The sequence below is a fragment of the Arachis hypogaea genome, chromosome 18 (genome assembly GCF_003086295.3).
Source record: "Arachis hypogaea cultivar Tifrunner chromosome 18, arahy.Tifrunner.gnm2.J5K5, whole genome shotgun sequence".
Classification (NCBI taxonomy): Eukaryota; Viridiplantae; Streptophyta; class Magnoliopsida; order Fabales; family Fabaceae; genus Arachis; species Arachis hypogaea.
In genome coordinates this window covers 1,432,622-1,453,465 of record NC_092053.1, presented here as the reverse complement: position 1 = coordinate 1,453,465, position 20,844 = coordinate 1,432,622, and the positions used below count along the sequence as shown (strand labels likewise).

The following is a 20,844-nucleotide window of genomic DNA, read 5'->3' as shown; positions in this document are numbered from 1 at the left end:
ATCAAGTTATCCAGATTTTGTTATGCAGGGATGACTTTTTAAGTGTCCATAGAGACATATATAAAAGTATCTGAGATACTAGGTAACCAATGATTTTAACCAAACCTAGTGGAAGAGGAGAAACCTCTTGGCCATATATATGATTATTTAAGCTTTCATTTGTTTACACTTAGAACGAAAGAATATATGTTTGTCAAGAATTGATCTAACCTGAGCTACATACCATCATGTAACTTTTCATACTACTTGGAAGATAATCTTCCAAACATTAAAACACTATGACTTAGAAAAGAAAAGGAGAAAAAAATTATGTGATATTACAAATGAAAAAGATGACCAAAAAAAGGCTTAGTTTACTGTTGTCTTCAATAGATTCAAACAGCTTGGATTGGATTGTTCTTGCCACTGCTTAGGTCCGTCCGGCCAACAGGCGCATGAGTATTCGCATGGAATGCCGACTGCCTCGATGGCTCTCCTAACAATTTCAGGGAAAGTGGGGAAGGCTCCCTTTCAAGAATCATCTGTGTGTTTCCAATGCTCAGATTAGACATTCCCACAAGTGCATCAACATTGACCGGATTCTTGGGAACGACTGGAATTGGCTTTACAACCTCATGATGAGATGTCTCTACTCCATTACTTTCTTGAAAGGAAGCTTCCAGTGATGGCCATATGGAAAATCGGACAGGTACATAAGTTGGGAAGTATTCAGCAGCCTTTGGTTTCAACCCATTAGCTACATTGTTCTCTTTCACATTTTCTTCAGAAGCAATTTCCATGGGGTCAACTTCAGATTTGAGAGATAGATTTAATGAAGGTTGTGATTTTACATTGGGAGATTGTGAGTTCTCAGAGGTCAGAAGCAGTACTTGTTTTTCCAGCACCGAAGGCGGATCCGTAGGCTGCCATATGGTTGTTTTAAAAAATATGTTAGCTGGGGAGGAAAGCAGAGAAAGGCAGTGGAAACAGATACACCAATATAATACTCATCAACCATAATCAATGTCCAGCTAAAACTATGGAATGGTCCCATTGGCGGATTAATCACATTAATAGTAAACTTTTTACAGAGCAAGAAACATGTTATGGAGAAAAAATTACAGGATTTTAAACATGAAATAATAATATGCCAAGATATTTTCCCTTAATTAGATAGATATTTTTCGCATATCAAATATGTCAAGACCTACCATATCCGGAGCCATGTCAAAGAGGCTGGAACGCCTCTTTCTCCGGGTAGCATTACTCTGTCGGATAAAATACTTCTGGGCATGACTTGCTACTTGAGTAGGGGTCCTTGATACAACAAAATTACGTGATATTCCACGCCAATCTCCTTTCCCCAGCTTTTGCAGACCAACTAAGAACATCCGATGTTCTTCTTCGGTCCATGGAACACCTAAAACACATGAAAATAGAGTAATCCAATAAGCAAGTGTGCTTGATCAATGACTTAATGACATTACGGTACGTTTGGTTGGGAGTAAAACTGGGATGAAAATTTTCTTGGAGGAGCTTCATGGCTCATATACATACATGCCTCGGCCCACACCACTACAACCTTAAATGGCTTGCTAACTAAATTAATCACTAAAAAACATATGCATTCTCCAAAAGAAACCTTAGTGTCTAAAACTAGCTAAGCCACATAAGGGCATTGCTTATGGTTCAGAAAAGCAAATTGACTCAAATCAAGCAAGCAAAAAACTACTCCATGGAAGAGTAATTTCCAAATAATAGATATAGATTTAACCTTTTTTTGTTCAATAACTTGATCTCAACCTAAACTGCCAGAAATATATGTAACAGAAGGCATGAAGTATAATATTTTCCACCGACATTTCCTACTCCAAGGAAGAAGAAACCATAAATATCAAAATGGTTTTGGAAACAGATTTCAACATTCTCTTGTTGGCACTATAAATTCAACATGCTTATGATACACGTACCATGGTATTAAATGCTTCACATTTATATTGAAATCATAAATGCCCACCCTTAATGATCAATCAGAGAATGCACTACCACCATTTCACTCATTTCTTTCTCTTTTTCTAGCACCACGCAAAGTTTAAACATACTCTTTGGAGGAAGAAAAATCTTGGGGAAAAAAAATAAAGAACCCAACTTCCTCCACAAAATGAACGAATTTCATGCACCCTATTAATCCAGAGATCTAAAAAGCAAACCTAACCCAGTAAAATGCGCAGCTTCGTTACCTTCTTCACCTTAACCTTAACAATCATCAGCAACAAACAAAACTAAATTCTCCTTAGCATCTCAAATATCACAAAAAAATGCCGAAATAGATGTTCTTTCTTTAAATAAAAGGAAAATACAACTAAGAAAAAGGAGAAAGTTCCTAGCTTGAAATTAAAATGCGATAAGAAATTCAGAAAATGTTGATTATTCATCTTTTTTGGTTGCATTCCGTGAAATGCGATAACTATACCTTTCTTTCTTTCGCCACGGCGGTTGGCGAAGGACGAGGCGTGGGCAGGGTCGTCGGACAAGTAACCGACAGGGTCAGGCGAGCCTGGGTTATCGCCGGCGGCGGCCACAAAGGAGGAAGAAGGAGACGAACAATGGTGGTGAAGCGTCATGAGATTCCCCATACTCGCACTCTTCTTTATGATTGATCCATCCGTCAGCCTCACACCGAACAGCTTCACTCCTCCGCCGCCTCCGCCGCCGCCGCCGCGGTTGGGGCATGTCCTGGAATTGTGGCCGTTGTTGCTACAGTGTGAGCACCGCCGAGTCATGCCGATTGACTCGGTGGAAGGACTAATCACACGGAAGAGAAAAAAAAAGAAAATGAAAAAAAGAAGAAGAAGAAGATGAAGATTACGTGATGATTGATTGGTGATTCGTAATGGATAGAGAGAGAGAGAGAGAGAGAATGAGAGAGAACGACACCGATGAAGGAAAGAGAGAGAGAGAGAGAGAGAGAAGAGAAGAGAAAGAAAGATTGCATGTGTTTGTTTATGGCAGAAAAACGAGGGTGATGGATGGATAAGTCTGGGATATTTTCAAACTTTCGAGGTCAAAATTGGAATTCTAATTTTAGTGTTTCGATATAATGTTAGCAGAACGCGCTCCATCGCTCGTTTTCTTTCTTGTGCATTTACTTTACTACCCCTTCTTACTATATAACACATAACATAAGTTAAATTAATACTAATGCATTCGAATTTTAGTATTTTACTGAAAGGTATATTAGTGGTTGTTAATTGTTATCTTAAAATGAAAACAGAATTTCATAGATAATGTTTCAGAAGAGATATGATTCATTTTGGATAACGTATGAGTGTTTGATTATTTAAGGAAAAAAATTTTGTTGGATTCTTAGAGACACCTCTCAAAGAATGAATGCTTTCATAATCCATGTGGATTCAGCTGGTCGGTTTTTTTTTTTTTTTTACTTTTCAGTTATTATTCATTTGAAAATGTAGAAACTAAAATTTACACAAAAATCTTACTAACCACTGCAAAAATAATTGTAAATAAATATTTAATCATTTTTAATACTAATACTTTTGGATTAATGTAGTTAAGGAATAAGGATAAAAAAATGCCACGTGTCTCAAGGATCCCACTTCTAGTTTACGTGGGTTCAAATAATCCATTACGTGTCACATTATTTTCTCACCTAATCTAAAATGAATGTCACACGAGGATATATATGTAACTTGCAAGAAGTAAGAACTCTAATCGGTTATTTTAGTTCTACCAAGTCTATATATTAAGGTGGTTGGAATTTTTATTCAAGATAATAAAAACGTGGATTTCTCTCATACACGTTAATTCGTTTTTAATTTCTTGAATTAAACAATTGGAGTAGTTGTGAAAATCATTTTTATTAAATAATATCCCTGCTAATTATGTATATGCTATATTTTGTATAATTTGTTAGCATTTTCTCAACCCAAAAATTATCTACCTTAAATCATTAAGAAAAAAAATACTTGAATACGGAAGTTTATCTGAATTCATAGACATGAATTATAAGATTGAAAGAGTTTGGATCTTGTGGTTCTTTCGATATTTCTCAACTAAAGTCTTGTATATCATAGGCGGCTGAATTGTGACTCTTCTGATGTGGAAAAAGCGACAAAGGCGGTTTTGGTATATTTGGGATCAAAACCTTGAAGACCTATTTATATTTGAGTATAGCATCTATTAAACCCTAAAGTCCAAATAAAATAGTATCTAAAATCCAAAAGATAATATATTTAAAATTCAAAAAATAATTATCTAAGGAACAAAAGATAATATTTGGTTGCCAATGAGTTATAGCTCAAATGGCATAATCTTCCCATACTCAATTAAGAGGTTACGGGTTCGAATCTCCTATGTTTGGTAAAAAAAATAGTATTTGGTTTTATTCTCATTTAATTCCAAAACAAAAGTAATAATGACTTATTCAATTTAGCATTTATAACAATAAATGAGATCATCATTATATAAGTCATTTAATTTAAAATAACATAATTTGTGATTATAATTAATATATGTATTGCCCACAAACAAATTAAAAAATTAAAATAATTTCCTAACATAATTTTTTATATTATAGATAGTTTATTTTTCTTGTAATGTTTTAATAATATATTAGTACATGATCATATACTAATATATTAAAGAAATATTTTTATAAAAGAATTATATGAATATTTTATATGACAATTATTTTTAAAGAAATAAAAGATAGAAATCTAGTTTCACAAATGTTTCGGTTAAACATGAGGGAAAAAATTATTGAGCATATATATAGAAAAAAAAATATTAGAAAATTATTAGAATTTATTAATTTAGGTTATTATTTTTAATTATTAGTTTAATTTTTTTAATTTAATAATTTAATAATATATTTTAATTTACACTTTTAGATATTAATAATTAAATAATAATAAAAAATAATAAATTTTAATAATTTTTTAATATTTTTCGTATATATATATATATATATATTTCTAATTCCAATCCAGGCATATAGAAATTTGATAGGTCAGATTCATTGACTCGACAAAACATATGGAGTGGTAGGCATAGATAGCTTATGATCCTAATAATTGTGTTCAAAATATTCAGACCTATTACTAAACAAGATTATCTCCAGTGATAAAGATCCGCTATGATTTGTACGGACACGTGAAGGCATGGATTAGGGAACATTTTCAAATTGCACCACCTACACTCACACTGTCTCATACTTTAGCAGTGTAACTAATAATATGTTATTTCTAAACTCATTATTCATAACAAAATAATAATTATAAATTTTAATATAATATGTATTAATATTTTAATTATTATTTTCATATAAAAACATCTCCATAAGTAATAGTTTAAGTTTTTAAAATTATAATATCATGCACCGAACGCATATTAGGTACTAATTAATAAAATATGTTATCTCGGTGAGTAACTTCCAAAAATACCTGAGCCTAGCATAGATTTATCAAATTATAAATAAATGTATAAGGTGTGTGGAAAACAATAAACTGCAGCACATTGAATTGTTAAAGAATCATAGTGAGTTAAATAATTTTAAGACTATACATGATAATTCCATAAAAGCAAGAGAGATGCGCTGTTAATAATTTGTTATTATTGAAACTAGTTATTTGTATAGTATTTTTATTTTTATTATTAAAAATATTATTTATACACTAAAATTAGTCATTATGTATTTTAATTTTATACAAATATATATAATTTAATTTTTTTAATATATATTTTATATTTTAATATGTATTATATATTAATAACTAATTTTAATATATACTATGTAATATAGTTGTTTTATTATATAATACTCATCAGTATTATGTCACAACTATACTTTACAAGGATTGAAAAGAAGAGTAAATACCTTTTTTGACCTCTGTTATTTTTTGAAAATTGACAAGTTGCCTCTTAACTTTTAAAAAATGACAAATTGGTTTCTGTCTATTTTTTCCGTTAGACACATTGATCCTTCTGTGACCAATAGACAGGGGTTGATGTGTCTAATGAAAGAAATAGACAAAAATCAATTTGTCTAATAAAAAGATTATTGTGTCTAACAAAAAGATAAACTGAAATTGATTTGTCATTTTTTAAATATTGAGGGACGACTTGTCAATTTAAAAAAAAAAAACAGAAGACAAAAAGGATATTTACTCTTGAAAAAAATAGTAAATATTTTCATAAGAAGATGAAAGGAAACTAGCTAGGTTCATGAATAGAGAGTAGCTAGGTTCATGAATGGAGGGAAAGGATATAACTCATATAAGAAATTTTGGGGTGATTTCCCATAAACAACGAAGAAATCACACAACAGCAAAGACTTGACTGTTGACTCAGATATTAAGATTACGTCTCTCTCTTTTTTTCTTTTTTCCTTTTTTTTTTTTCGGTATTTTGTTATATACTTCTTGAATCTCTCTACACTCCTAATAATAGGTTTTCATGTGTCCATGGCAACACATGATAAATTAAATGAAGATTTAGGGCCAGATAATTAATCACGCTTGTTAACACTTAACTAATCATTCTTTAACACGTCAAGTTGAAATAGCAATGAGGATATATATATTTAGTGCAATTTTTAGAATAAGATGGCGCATTCACATCATATTATTATGTTAGACTATGAGACATGTAGAAGAAGACAAAATATAATGCAACTATAGAGTATATACACACACATCATATTGCATAGTAGTTCTTTTGGTTGTTGTTTATGATGGACAGACACTGACACGGGATACGTCGATATACAAATTTTAAAATCTTGCATGACACGGGACACGCATACATATAAAATATAAATTATTTTTTAGATGAATTGTAATGATATCTTGATATTTTATTGATATTAAAATATAAATTAAAATTTTTAATTATTTTTAATATCTTATTTTAATTATATCAAATATTTAAAATATTTTTTGTTTTAATAAATAATAATATATATTATATCTAAAGTTATTTTAAGAATATATTATAAGAATAAGACTGGACACACTGACACGTGATGGTATTTAGATGTGTCCAGATGTGTCTGGAGAAGAATTTTTTATTTTTTATTAAGACACGGTTGGACATAGCAGACACGCGTGTCGGATGAGTGTTGGTGAGTGTCGTGTCCGAAATGTGTCCGACACGCGGACACGACAACGAAGTGTACGTGCTTCATAGGTTGTTGTCTATTTTTTTTTTTTTTTGGATAGAAAATACAAAATGGCATCCATGATTTTTTCGCATGGTAAGAGATTAAGACAACACAAGTCTATGATGGCTTTGATCTTTAATCTTTTTTGGTTAGTGAGAAATTTCAAAGAACGTGTGACCCATCCTATGGAGTGTACTTGATATTCAATCATGGGATTTTTGTGGAAGAGATGCATTCATACCCCAAGTAAGGGTGTCCTAGATCCATGATGTGACAACCTCGGCTATGTTAACCTCTTCCAATGTAATGGGCCCAAATTATATGTCTTATCCACCTCACAATGTTAAGGACCATGATAACACTTTTGAACCAACAACTATTTTGAATTGAAAGGTAGCCCAACTATAAATGCTATTTTAAATGCTGCAATGCAAATCCTCTTATAAAAAATCTCACTTAAAACTTAATTTTTCCTGTTTTAAATTCCAATTGATTAGATACTCCTACTATTGTGATTTATAATATAAAAAATTATATATTTGTGTATAAATAGTTAAATACATGTATTGTTTAGTTTATTTTCAATATATATTTTTTATTTTGCATATAATCTGTGACAGATTTAAACTCCATTTAAGAATAGCTAATAGATTGTTACGTACACAAAATAGAATCCGAATGGAGTTTAAGAATAGCTAATAGATTGTTTCGTACACAAAATAGAACTCGAATTATCGACACTTACTTAATCTAACAAATGAACTAACTATTCGACTAAATGAACTAATTACTAGACTAACTTAAGATAATAAAATCCAGCCTTCTTAATTAATGATAAAATTGAATACATAGCAAGTGTGTGTGTGTGTGTGTGTCGTGCAAGAAATGGATGATTAATTCATGTATTGAGATGCATCATACGGCAAGTTAGAGGTTAGAGAATAGTGAAGGCCAAGAACAGAAAGCTAATTAGTAATTACTATTAATTAATTTATCACAAGGGAACACAAGTGTTGCAAATTATTTATTATTCCCATATAAGTCAAAACATATTTAATTTATCATGACGCGTAATACAATTAATTCTTGCCAGTATTTCCAAGAAAGCCTCCTTTATTCATCACAACCATTGGATGCTCATTCATTCCTGTTGTCTGCACAACGCCATGATTCATTTTATTTTATTTTATTAATTCAACACCAACCATATCTATATGGAAACATTTCAAGTGCACCGGAGAACACCAGTATTTCTGTTGTTTTAACCGTTGATTTCAATTAATATATATTATATATATTTTTTATAATTTAAATCAACGGTTAAAACAATTGAAACACCGGTAGTACCGATGCACTTGAAATATTTCCATCTATATATATAGATATATATACACACTCTTTACTCTTCCAATTAAAAATAAATAAATGATCATATATATGACTTGTATAAAATATTCAACACATGGGAATGCTTACTTTTCAAATATTTGGAAATAAATTTCATTGCATATGGATATGAGAAATTACCAAGCTACCCTTATAGTCCAACTAGGCAACTAAAACTAACACCACCAACCTACTCAAACCTAATTCCAACCCTTACCCAATACAATATATGATAACTTACAGTAACAGAACAAGTACAAGGGGGTTAAAAAAAATTAAAAAATTGAAAGTGATTTTATCAAAAATAAAGGTAATAATTTTATAAAAAAAAAAAAAGATTAAAGGGCTATTATGATTCACCGGTAGCTTCTGTAGGCTGGGGTGTACATACAGCTCTCAGCAAACTTAACCAAATCCTTGGGTTGTGGAAGGCGAGTGGCCAACCCTGACAACAATAATAATAATAATAAATAAATAATATTGTTAGAAATAATCAGAAAAAAAAAGTATTTAGAACTTGTTTGGACATCATTATTTTGTTAAAAAAGAGATCTTTTTTCAATAAAAAAAGATTTTTTTTTTATTTTTTAGCGTGTTTGGCAAATTTCTAGTAGTAAAAGTAAAAGCACTAGAAAAATTAAAAAAAAAACATCCTTTTTGAGAAGCTGTAATTTACATCTTTTTTTAAAAGATCTTTTTTCCTTAGAAAAAAGATGTGTTTCGTGTAATAAATAAACAAAAAAGTACTTTTATATTGTTATACCCAAACATAATTGATAGATAAAAAGATCTTTTTGCATGAGATATCCAAACATAAAATTATTTTTACTTCTCCATAAGATCTTTTAAAAAAAGATAACTCGAAAAAAGATGTAATGGTGAAAGAACTGACCAAGCTCATAAGCCTTAGCAGCAACACTGGCAGCAATGTGTGCTGAAATCTTTCTGATGTTGGTGAATGGAGGGTATATCAGTCCTTTCTCAAAGTTCTCTTCACTCACTTGTGCAGCCAAAGCCTCCGCTGTTTCCACAAAAAGTCATGTTTGGTAACTCAGAACCGTTAAATGATTTAAATGATTTTACATGTTTGACTAAACTGCTTAACATAACACACGTTCACATCTTATCTATTATTGAAATTTATGTTCTAAGGCTGGTTCTGGTGCACTTACATGCAGCGAGAAGGAGGTCGTCGTGGACGCGAATGGTACCGGACATTATTAAACCGAGACCGAATCCGGGGAATATGTATGCATTATTGGCCTGTCATAAAAGAAAACATTCAAATTAGGCACTGTTCTATGCAACATTTCTTTTTCTTACATATGAATTCTGAAGGACTATAAACCTGGCCAGGCACAAAAACTTTTCCTTCATACTCAACCGGAGGGAATGGGCTTCCGCTAGCGAAAATGGCGCGACCCTGATGATACCAAACATGTACAAGGTAAGAACATCGAAATTAAACTCGAAACCCGAACTTAATTATAGAAATACTACTAGGGGTATCTTATTACCTGGCTCCACTTGTAAGCCTCTTCAGCAGTACATTCTGATTGTGAAGTTGGGTTGGAAAGTGAAAGAATGATAGGTTTCTGCATGCATTATCATGTAATAGACTTGTTAGCTTAAATGGACATGAACTATGTCATAGTAGTTAGAAAAACAGATTGAAATAGTAGTAGTACCTCATTGATTGAAGCCATTGCCTCAATAACTTCTTTAGTGAAAGTTCTTCCTTGTCCAGAGGTTCCAATCAACACTGTTGGTTTGATTTTCTGAGAGGGTAACATAGACATAGATAATGTAAGAATATTGAAATTTTTGCTGTGCGCGCACGCGCGTGCGCACGTGTGTAATGGACAGAAAGATCAATCATACATTAACAGCGTCTACGAGTCGATGAACAGGTTCGTGATCATGGGCCCATGGCTTCTTAAAATGTTGAAGCGATTCTTTTCGGGAACTTACAATCAATCCCTGCAGAAGTAAGGGGATCAAGAATGTTACTAACAGAAAATCAGAATCTACTTTGTATAAGTGGAGAAGCTTGGATGAATTCAACACTAACCTTTGAGTCCACCAACCAAATGTTCTTGCGCACTTCATCTAGTGGGGCATTAGTCTGCATCAAGAAGGGTAGTTTCTTAATAAATCTAAAGTACTCATCAAATGAATATCATAACATTAATGAAAGTGTTTCAATGTTTCAAACATCATCTCAGTAACAGAAAGGAACCTGTTTTGATGTTTCAAGTGCAATAAGTTCTGCAATTCCAGTGCCAGCCTACAATCACCAACATAATTAAAAGTTTAAGACCATTAGAATTTCATCCTCATCTTAGAACCAATGAAGGAAGCACGAGCACAATTGCGGAACTGCATGGACCTACCTCTCCAGCACCAAGGAATAAGAATCTGTGGTCAGCCAAGTTGCCCCCAACCAATTTCAGAGCTGCAACTAGTCCAGCAAGGACCACTGATGCTGTACCCTGGAACAGTGTCGATACGGTTTCAGAGCTGGATATATTATAGTTAGCAAAGTATAGGAATTAAGTATTGATGACTAGTATTCCTTACTTGAATATCATCATTGAAAACAAGATGGGTTGATCTATATTTTTCAAGTAGATCAAATGCGTTGTGGTTTGCAAAGTCTTCAAACTATAACAGATTCATAAAAAAAGGGACAAGTTAGTAACCACTTCACATCCAATAAAAAAAGATGGCTTGTCATATTGCCTAATACCTGAATGAGGACTTTCTCCCCGTAATTTTGCTTGACAGCACTCATAAATTCATGCATAAGTTCAGCATATTCCTGGATTCAGAAAAATTAAACCGAAGTCAACATTATGACATATTAGATAAATGATTAACTCCATGATGACTCAGAAAAGAAAATTAGTCACGAACCTGCCCAGTCGCCCGTCTTTGCTTGAGCCCTATATATAACTCATCATTCAACAGGTTCTCATTGTTTGTTCCCACATCAATGGTGATAGGCAAACACTGAAAATTTTTATCAGATTATATTATATTTATAGGCATGACAAGAAATGGAAGGCAGCGATAATTTATAGGATATACTTACAGCAGACGGACGAACTCCTCCGAGTGCGGTATATAAAGAAAGTTTTCCAACTGGTATTCCCATTCCCTGAAGACACAACATGTTACCAAAGATTAGATTGCAACATTAGACCTGATTCATAGGACTATATACATCATAAATTTCAACAAGTACAGAAGAAATTACCTGACAACCAAGATCCCCAAGACCCAAGATCCGTTCTCCATCAGTTACAACAATGACTTGAATGTTCTTCTCAGGCCAATTCCTTAGGACTTCAAGAATCCTCCCCCTTTAAGTTCAAACCCAAACAATATACAACGTAAGCAACACATATAACACAGGAAATATTCATCAACAATAATTCCAAGCAAAGTCAAGCTTACTTCTCTTTCAAGCTGATATAAAGACCCTGAGGACGCATGAAGATGCTTCCGTATTTCTGGCAAGCTTCACCAACAGTTGGAGTATAGACAACTGGGAGTAACTCTTCGACGTGCTCAATAAGAAGCTTATAAAACAACCGTTCATTCCTCTCCTGCAATAAGGAATATATTGAAGTGAAAGCATTAGAAGCCGAATCCAAGCTAACAAAACAAACTGTCTGAAGAAACTTGCCCCAAGATATTATTTCACATTAAAGATGAATTTCCTAGTCCTATATAAAAATAATGGGGCAAAAAAGGGCCAAGATCACAAGTATTTTGGCCAAGAAACAAGGCCACACCTGAAGATCCATCATTGCCATGTACTTCTGCAATGGAACTTGATACTGACGAACGTGCTGGATCATTTTCTTCACCTGCACAATTAAGTGGCAATAAACTTTTAAGCATTTAACTAATGTTCATATACACAATCAAATAGTTTGGTAAGTATGAAAAAAAAAAGTAGTATTAATGTCTTCTAATCAGATATCCGACCTGAGTTTCCTGCGGAATAACTGTCGGGGGAAGAAGACCTCGCAAGTAGTGAGCATCCCTCTCCTTCTCAGTGAAGGCCAACCCTTTATTGAAGTGGGGATCTCGCAACAATGTATAACCGCTAAAAAGCAAAAGACATAAAATGTAAGAACTTTTATCATGCCACAAAACTTAGCCCATTAAATATATATAATCTTCTCGTTTTGGAACATAGATTAGTGCCATCAAGGCCATTATCAACCAACACCACAATGAGAAAAAACACTGTTAAGAAATGGAGGTTAAGCCCATGTATGATCAATGATCACATATAACAGACTCGCCCCAAAAGAAACATAAAACTATACAACTGGACTAAAATGTTGAAAGATGGATATACAGGATAGCTTAGTATAACTGGTTTATTTAATTTATTTAAAATTCAACAAGAAACAAACATAAGGAGCATATGTCACACAAATCAACAGGCGTTACACGCATATACGTTTGCTTCATCTTTTTTGCCGCCCAAAAGATCACTTTATTGTTTATTATTATTATAAACTATGAAGATGACTGTTCATTTTCATATTAAAAAATATCACTTTTTAACATCTTTGGCTCTCTTAATAAAAATCAACTAACAAAATCATTTTTTAAGAATACATAACAAACACACCGTATTCTTTGACCACACAAGTTGAGAATTGTTTTAAAAGCCGTACGAGATTTTCCCAATTGAACTGGTTGGATCATGAACAGTACATGTTCCAAATTCAACCACAAATTTTAACAGGCTGAAGCTGAAACCTTCAACCTCGGCTGCCAGCTTTTGAAACACTTGGATAATAAGATAAATCAGCAACATGAACAAGGAGGGAAGGAAAAAAAAAATATTTATCCTTCCTTCATAATATCAGAACTTGTTCATACAAAATTCAGTACGGCACACCACAATTCAGATAACAGCAAATACAAATCATCCAACTTGAATCTAAACCGAAACAAGTTGAAACTTTTTAAGGCACATGCATTTGTCAAAACCCAAAAGGGTCATAAATTAAGAGATGAGTAATGTGATTGAATCTCACCTAGCAACAGAGACATTCCAAGGGGTAACAAACTGATCCTCCGTGGCCTTATCCTCGCCGTAGACATCCTGAGGGCCACCGGAAGAGACTGTTTCCTCTTCAGCAGGCGGCGATGTTGGTTCATTCCTTATCTGCTCTTTCTTCGCGGGAGAATCTAACACAACGCTTCCGTTTCTGTCATTGCTTGGAGCCAAACACACCACCCTGAAAGGACTCGAAGGACCCTTCCTCGCACCACCAGAGAAGCTGCGAGACCCAGCTACAGCTGAGTTGCTCTGCACAAAAAAAGTTAACATAAATAAACAAAACAAGATGAAATCTCGATACCCAGATGAAGAAACCAGCTGATCTCATCAGAATTTAAATAAAAAATCAAACTTTTCGAGAAACCCAGAAATATAGTGAAATTTTATACCAACTCTAGATTCTTGTCATAACAAATTATTGACAACAAAGAATATAAAGCCATTATGATTTAGAAACGTTAAGAAGGAAAAACAAAGTGATGCAAATCTAGTAGTGCTGATGTGGAGAAATGGGTATACAATACCAGGAAGGAGCATGAGCTGGAGGAGATCATGGTGGCGAAAGAAATGGAAGAAGGAGAGAGAAACAGAAAGAGAGAGAGAGAGAGTTGTAGCGGTGCGGTGTTGGTTGGTGAGGTGAGTGTATAAGCGAAGAGAAGAGAAAGAGAGACAAATGTATAAAAGAGAGAGAGAGAAGGAGAGAGTCTTAAGGGAAGGTTCCCTTGCTTTTCTCGCCCCCTTTCTTCTTCTTCACTTAGCTTCGCCTCTGTTTTCACTTTTCAGTGTGTCCTTCCTTCCTTCCTTTCTCTCTCTCTCTCTCTTGCAATGAGAACACAGAATGAATGAATGAATCAATGAGAGAGAACAGAGAAGAGAAGAGAATGGAAGTGAAGTACAACTCTCTCTCTCTCTCTCTTTCTCTGAAATAAAAAGGGAAGGTTGGGAGGTCCAATTGCACGAGCACGACCAACTCGTTTCCATTTGATTACCGAACTACCCTCCACTTGTTCAAATACTACAACTAATTCTCCTGTTTTCTTCTTCTTTTTTTTTAATAATATTTGGTTAATAACTTAATATATTTCATGTAAAGTCACCAAAAAAAAAATATATTTCATGTAAAAGATGTATATTTTTTTTGTGAATTATTAGCTTATTTTAATTTAATAATTAATTCAAACACACTTTTAATTTATTAGAGTATGAAAATTTCAATACTAAATTAAAGAGAAAAAAAAATAAATTTGGCTCTTCCTAATTAGGAACTTTGTATCAAAATGTGATTTCTTGGCTTTGCCATGTTTTTGTTAATCATATTGATAAAATATTTATAATAGTATGTACATATATATATATAATGTTTATTTTATTTTTATTATGAATTGGGTTTAACAATTAAATTAGTTCATAAAAGATTATTCATTTTTTAAATTCGTCTTTGAAGTCACAAAAAAAATTGTCTTTTGAAAGATTTTATTAATTAAATTGATTTTTTAAAAATTATAAATTAATTATTTTTGTCTTTTAATTACTCACTTATTAATTTTTACCAATAATTAATGATATAGAATGTTAACTCACATCATACATAATATCTAGCATAAACAAATATATTTATAAAAATTTATCAATTTAATGTTGTTAGGTTAAGAATATATTTTTTTTAATTAAAAAAATAGACTAAATTGATAAATATTTATAAAAATATTTGTTCAACGTCTAATTGGACATGTTAGATGTCATGTATTCATTTATACTATTAATTAATATTTTAACTATTAATCCATATGTATTTTATATTTTAATATATTTTATAAATTTAGTGTCATATATTAAGATTACAAATAAAAAAATTATATTATAAATACAAAAGTTTAAATTTTAAATATGTTTATTTTGTATTTATTAAAAAATATTTCAAAAATTTATTCTTATTATATACCTTTAAAACATATTAGTTAAATTCATATCTTATATGGATGAGTTATTTAATGGTATAAAAGATATGTTATATAATAAATTTTTTTTTGCATTTAATATAAAATAAATCAATTAATCAATGATTAATAGAGTTGTTAATTTAATATTGGTTAAAAGGTATTGATTATACGAAATTTCTCAATGATTAACTCTCTTTTTAAAATAGTGAAAGACAATCTCAAGTTGATGAATGGATAAATTGGAGATTTCCCATTATATGGTTTTCATAAAAGGATAAAAAAAGATGTGAAACATTTGTTCCGATGCATGGGGATGTATTGGGTTGTGATCACAGGTGGGAATGAGTAGCGGCAAGTGTATCATGCAGTGGCAGTATCCAAGGTTAAAGCCTCTTACTAGATTGACATCTGCCCAATCAAACAAGAATTTAGGAACTACCATTAGTACTATGAATCATGTCGGAAAACAATATATATGTTCCTAATGCAAATTGATTTAGCAACCATCCTCAGATTGATTATTATTATTATTATTATTATTAGGTTTAATTATTTAATTATTTTTTATAATTTTATCAAAATTTTAATTAAATTTTTATAATTTTTTAATTAGATTTTTATAGTATTTCTAATTTTGTAATTAAATTTTTTTTAGTATAAAAATATTAGAATTAATTAAATATTTTTTTACAAATTAAAAATATTCATAATAAAAAATTTAACGCATATATTTTGAAAAAAAAATATTCTACTAATTTTAATATTTTTTATATGAAAATGACATAATTACAAAATAAAAAATAATATAAAGATTTAATTAAAAAAAATATAAATACTTAATTAAAAATTTAATGAAACTATAAAAACTAATAGAATAATAAAATCTTATTATTATTATTCATGCTCTGAACTTTACTATAAGAGTGAGGTCCTTTTCACAAAACTTCACATAAGATTCAATCAATGACCAAAGCTTTCGTATCAATCGGTCAGGGTTTTGGGTTTAGATTGCAAACAAAATACAATGTTCTGTGTTTTGGTTTCCCTGCCATCTTAATCTTGTCGTGTATTATGCTTATTCCATCAATGTAAAATTACTTATAATAATAATAATAGTGATTACCGGAACATAAAAAGTTACAAACAAACAACATTCCCTGATATTATAATTAGCGGACCTGTCAATAATTAAATCTTTAATAATGGACAATATGCGTGCTAATGTGAAAATTACTTTTAACTTATTAAAGCTATTCGTAAAATGAGTTAAAAAAAAATTGTGTATTTACTATATGGGGAATGCATATGTAGCACTTCTAATATGAAAACATACATCATTATATTATATTATATTTTTTGAGAATAGAATATGTAATGGAATATTAATATATTATTGCTAACAAGTGGGTTTAAACATTAAACATTTCAAAATACTAAGATTTGTCTAAGCATAATTTAACCCGAAAAGAAAAGGTTAGAGGAAAGAATCATCCTGGAATTAAAATCCAAGACTGAGAAATAGAGGAGCGAATAATGTTGTGGCATAAAATTGGGTAGGTGAGAGATTGGCATGACCAAATATAATTGTAGGTGATAACAATGGTGGTTGAAAGTGGTTCACCTTGTTTTATGAGTATAATCCTAAAACATTTTATGTCGTAACTCATATATATGTCACCTTCCCCTTAATTCCTATCATATATATCACTGTCTTTTATTCATAAATGTCATCCTTTCCTTTGATGAGTTAATTAGCCTCATTATTTTAGCACCATGTTTCTCTAATGAAAGTGCAATTTTCAGCTTGCGGTAATAACATTAGGGTGTACATAGCTCGGGCCACATCGGATTTAGCTTAATTCAGATCCGATCTGAAATATAGACCAAGCTTAATTTTTAGAACTTAATCTGATTCTAGACTCAATGAAACATATGCACCTTCGGGTCGGGTAAAAACCGAATTTTTGGCATATAAAAATCACCGAATCTCCAACCATTATTTCATAATTCACATAATAAAATTCACTTAAAAAATATAACAAGAACCAACTATTCTTTAAAATTAAAGCATAACTATAATCAATACTAATATTATCTAATAACACCAAATATTTAAATCAATACAAATAACATAATATTATGCATTAGTCTAAAGTCTTATGCATTTTAAACATAAAACATTAACTTATAATCTTATAATGATTAATAATACAAAATATTAAGATTTACAGTATTTAAATTTCACATAAGAATAGCCATCATCCATCACTAATAACACAAAATATTAATTGTGTACAAAGATCGGGCCACCGAGCCGAGTTCGGGTGACCCGAGCTATGGCACAGACCCAAAATAATGACCGGATCTATTTTTAAGACCCTTACCCAACTTTAAACTCGATGAAATCACACTAAATTAACTCTTAAAGTGTTCGAAACTGGACCGAATCTTTGGAACGAATCGGACCCTGTACCCTCCTAAATAACATTTATCACATGCAAATTTCCCACAAATTAAAATTGATATTAACAACCATTATTTAGAAAAAATCAAACACCTTTAATATTTTTATAGGATTAACTTTTAACGTTTTACGTAGAAAGATTTAAGTGGCCATTAAGAATACAACTATTAGAGATATTTTAATTCAATTCATGGCAATTTGACAAGTAATTCTAAAACGGTGGTGGCTCCAGCTAAAATTAGCGTTAAACAGAGGAGTTTAGCCACTTTTGTAGGCCATTCAATCGAGGCTACCATATTTTATTGCTACTAATGACTCACTTTTGAATTCATGTTCCAACTTCCAACCAAAACCTCATGCTATTTATTCATTATTGAGAAGCAGATTTTTTTTTTTTTTGGTTTGTACCATGGTATTTATCAGTCCGGAAATTCAATGACTAATCTCTCGGATACTGCAGAGGCAAAGTGGACGACTCTCCCAAATAAATAAGCTCCATTTCTATCCTCCAATAAGTATCCAAGAGAAATAGTTAAGAGACACAGACCCTCGTCTATCTCTGCCAACTTGCGTTGGTATTATTGAAAAGCAGATATCTATGGCTGAAAGCGACCTAATCAACACATGCATGCATGTATGTTATTTATTTAACATCGCAAATCACATCCACAATGTCATTAGTACCCACACTTCTTTGCTTTAATAATAATCGCATTATTATTAGAATTTTTTTTATGTATTTACAGTGTAAAATAATCGTTCCATTCTATTTATTTTTTAAATAAATATTCATATTATTAATATAAAAAATTGTTATTTTTATTAATATAATATTATATATACATAATTAAATATACGTATAAAATTATTTTATACTGATAATGTATCGAAATATATTATTATTATTATTATTATTATTATTATTATTATTATTATTGGTTGCAATGATAGATTGGGACTAGTGTCCAAGGGTTTTATTGTCAATCCATTAGAAAATGTATCTGGTGGAGGTTCCTCTCTTTTTAAAGGGGGGCACACTAACATAACTACTAATGAATATGACTTAATTAATTTCATAAGAATAAGAAAAATCTGAATAATGGCATGATTATTTTTCAATCTAACTGATTGACCCTCTTTTTCAATACAATTGTTTATTTCTTTCCTCCCCTCCTTTACTAATGAATGAAGGCAGTACATGAATATAAATATATTAACATATTCATTCAACATCTGATGAATGTCTTCTATTGAATCCTTATAAAGAAATCTTAATGAACCTTATCAAAAGGAAACAGTGAGAGTATTGAATCATTAACACAAACCTTTTAACTAACAAATAGTACAAATTAGTATTAGTACAAATTAATGACAATATTCTACTTTACTAAAAATTCTGTCTCAGCTAAATCAGGAGAAATTATAGGGCTAATTTTGTTTAAAATGGCTCGTTGTTGAGTTTTTTTTTTTTTTTTAATACGAAGATAAAAAATTTAAGAATTAAATTTTATGATGAGATTTTATAAATATACAAATTTGGTTCTTAGATTTGTGATTTTAAAAATAAAAAAAATTATAAACACAAATACTAATCCTCATATTTTTTATGTTCAAATTTGACCTTTACATTTTTTTTTATTTCTCTTTCAAAATTTTGTAATATATCCGTCATTTTTACAATACAACAAAATACACATTCTTCTCTAATATTAAAAACAAAAAGTGAAATTATAGTTGTACAATATTTTCTTTGTTTTTTTATTAATATTTTTAATTTCAAATATAATGTATAAAAAGTTATGTTAATTAAAAGGTGCATCCGGTGGAGGTTTTTACTGATTTCTTGAAATTTGAAAGTAAAGAAGTAAAAATTCCCATCACGTGTTGTCTAAAACAAAATGATATTTCTTAATTGAAAAGCGAAGCAAGCAATTGCAAAAGTCCATGAATAAAATGTTGGGTTTAATTGCAAAGAAAAATAAGATGTTTTAAAATAAGAAATTGATAAAATGAAAAAATGAATAATTAATATTAAACTTGTAAGTCTCAATATATTAATTTAAAAGTAAACACACCCTTACTTTTTCTACTTTAATAATTTAAGAGTAAAGTAACGTTTTTGTCCCTAACGTTTGAGATAAGTTCTATTTATGTCTCTAACGTTTGAATCGTCCTATTTGTATCCTTAACATTTATAAAAGTGATTCAATATTATCCTACTATTAATTATACTAACAAATCAGATTATATTTTTCAATTATTCTCACTTGGATGTATTCATTCTCAATTAGGTCTCACTTGGATATGTTCGATTTTAATATTATACCCACTATTTGTATTTAGATTCAATTATGTCCTAAAAAAGTAAATTATGTAAATGTTGTAGGAATTAGTTTCAACATTTGATGAGCTATTTTTTGGAGTAGATCATCGATTCTATCCCAGACATTTGTATTATAACTTCAAGAAGAAATTTTTAAAACTTAAACTAAAGCGCTTATGATGTGTAATTGACGGCAGGATAACATTGAATTACTTTTACAAACGTTAAGGATACAAATAGGACGATTTAAACGTTAGGGACACAAATATAATTTACCTCAAACGTTGGGGACAAAAACGATACTTTATTCATAATTTAAAGAAGTTGATCTATTTTAAAACTGTAAAATAAATTTAATATTAGAATTTAGTTAATATATGTATTTATAATATATATATTAAGGTTGTTATAACATGAATTTTAATTTTTTAATAATTAATATATTAAAAATTTAAATGTTATATATTTTTATAAAAATAT

At 30.7% G+C, this 20,844-nt stretch overlaps 2 protein-coding genes across 2 annotated transcripts; both read right to left on the bottom strand.

Annotated features, from left to right (window-relative positions):
- Window positions 1-93: 93 nt before the first annotated feature.
- On the bottom strand, window positions 94-3,139 carry LOC112773001 (transcription factor MYBS3). The gene is made up of 3 exons (XM_025818042.3): window positions 2,453-3,139; window positions 1,191-1,399; window positions 94-902 (listed from the first exon to the last, which is right to left on the bottom strand). The coding sequence occupies exons 1-3, from the start codon at window positions 2,760-2,762 to the stop codon at window positions 375-377; spliced, it is 1,047 nt and encodes a 348-aa protein (XP_025673827.1). The 5' UTR covers window positions 2,763-3,139; the 3' UTR covers window positions 94-374.
- Window positions 3,140-8,119: 4,980 nt separating this feature from the next.
- Window positions 8,120-14,620, bottom strand: LOC112773049 (NADP-dependent malic enzyme). The gene is made up of 21 exons (XM_025818091.3): window positions 14,162-14,620; window positions 13,612-13,886; window positions 12,542-12,662; window positions 12,346-12,420; window positions 12,005-12,156; window positions 11,805-11,910; window positions 11,640-11,705; window positions 11,462-11,557; window positions 11,295-11,366; window positions 11,126-11,209; window positions 10,939-11,037; window positions 10,785-10,832; window positions 10,617-10,670; window positions 10,427-10,525; window positions 10,234-10,323; window positions 10,063-10,140; window positions 9,894-9,968; window positions 9,718-9,808; window positions 9,438-9,566; window positions 8,906-8,990; window positions 8,120-8,313 (listed from the first exon to the last, which is right to left on the bottom strand). The coding sequence occupies exons 1-21, from the start codon at window positions 14,189-14,191 to the stop codon at window positions 8,301-8,303; spliced, it is 1,938 nt and encodes a 645-aa protein (XP_025673876.1). The 5' UTR covers window positions 14,192-14,620; the 3' UTR covers window positions 8,120-8,300.
- Window positions 14,621-20,844: the final 6,224 nt, after the last annotated feature.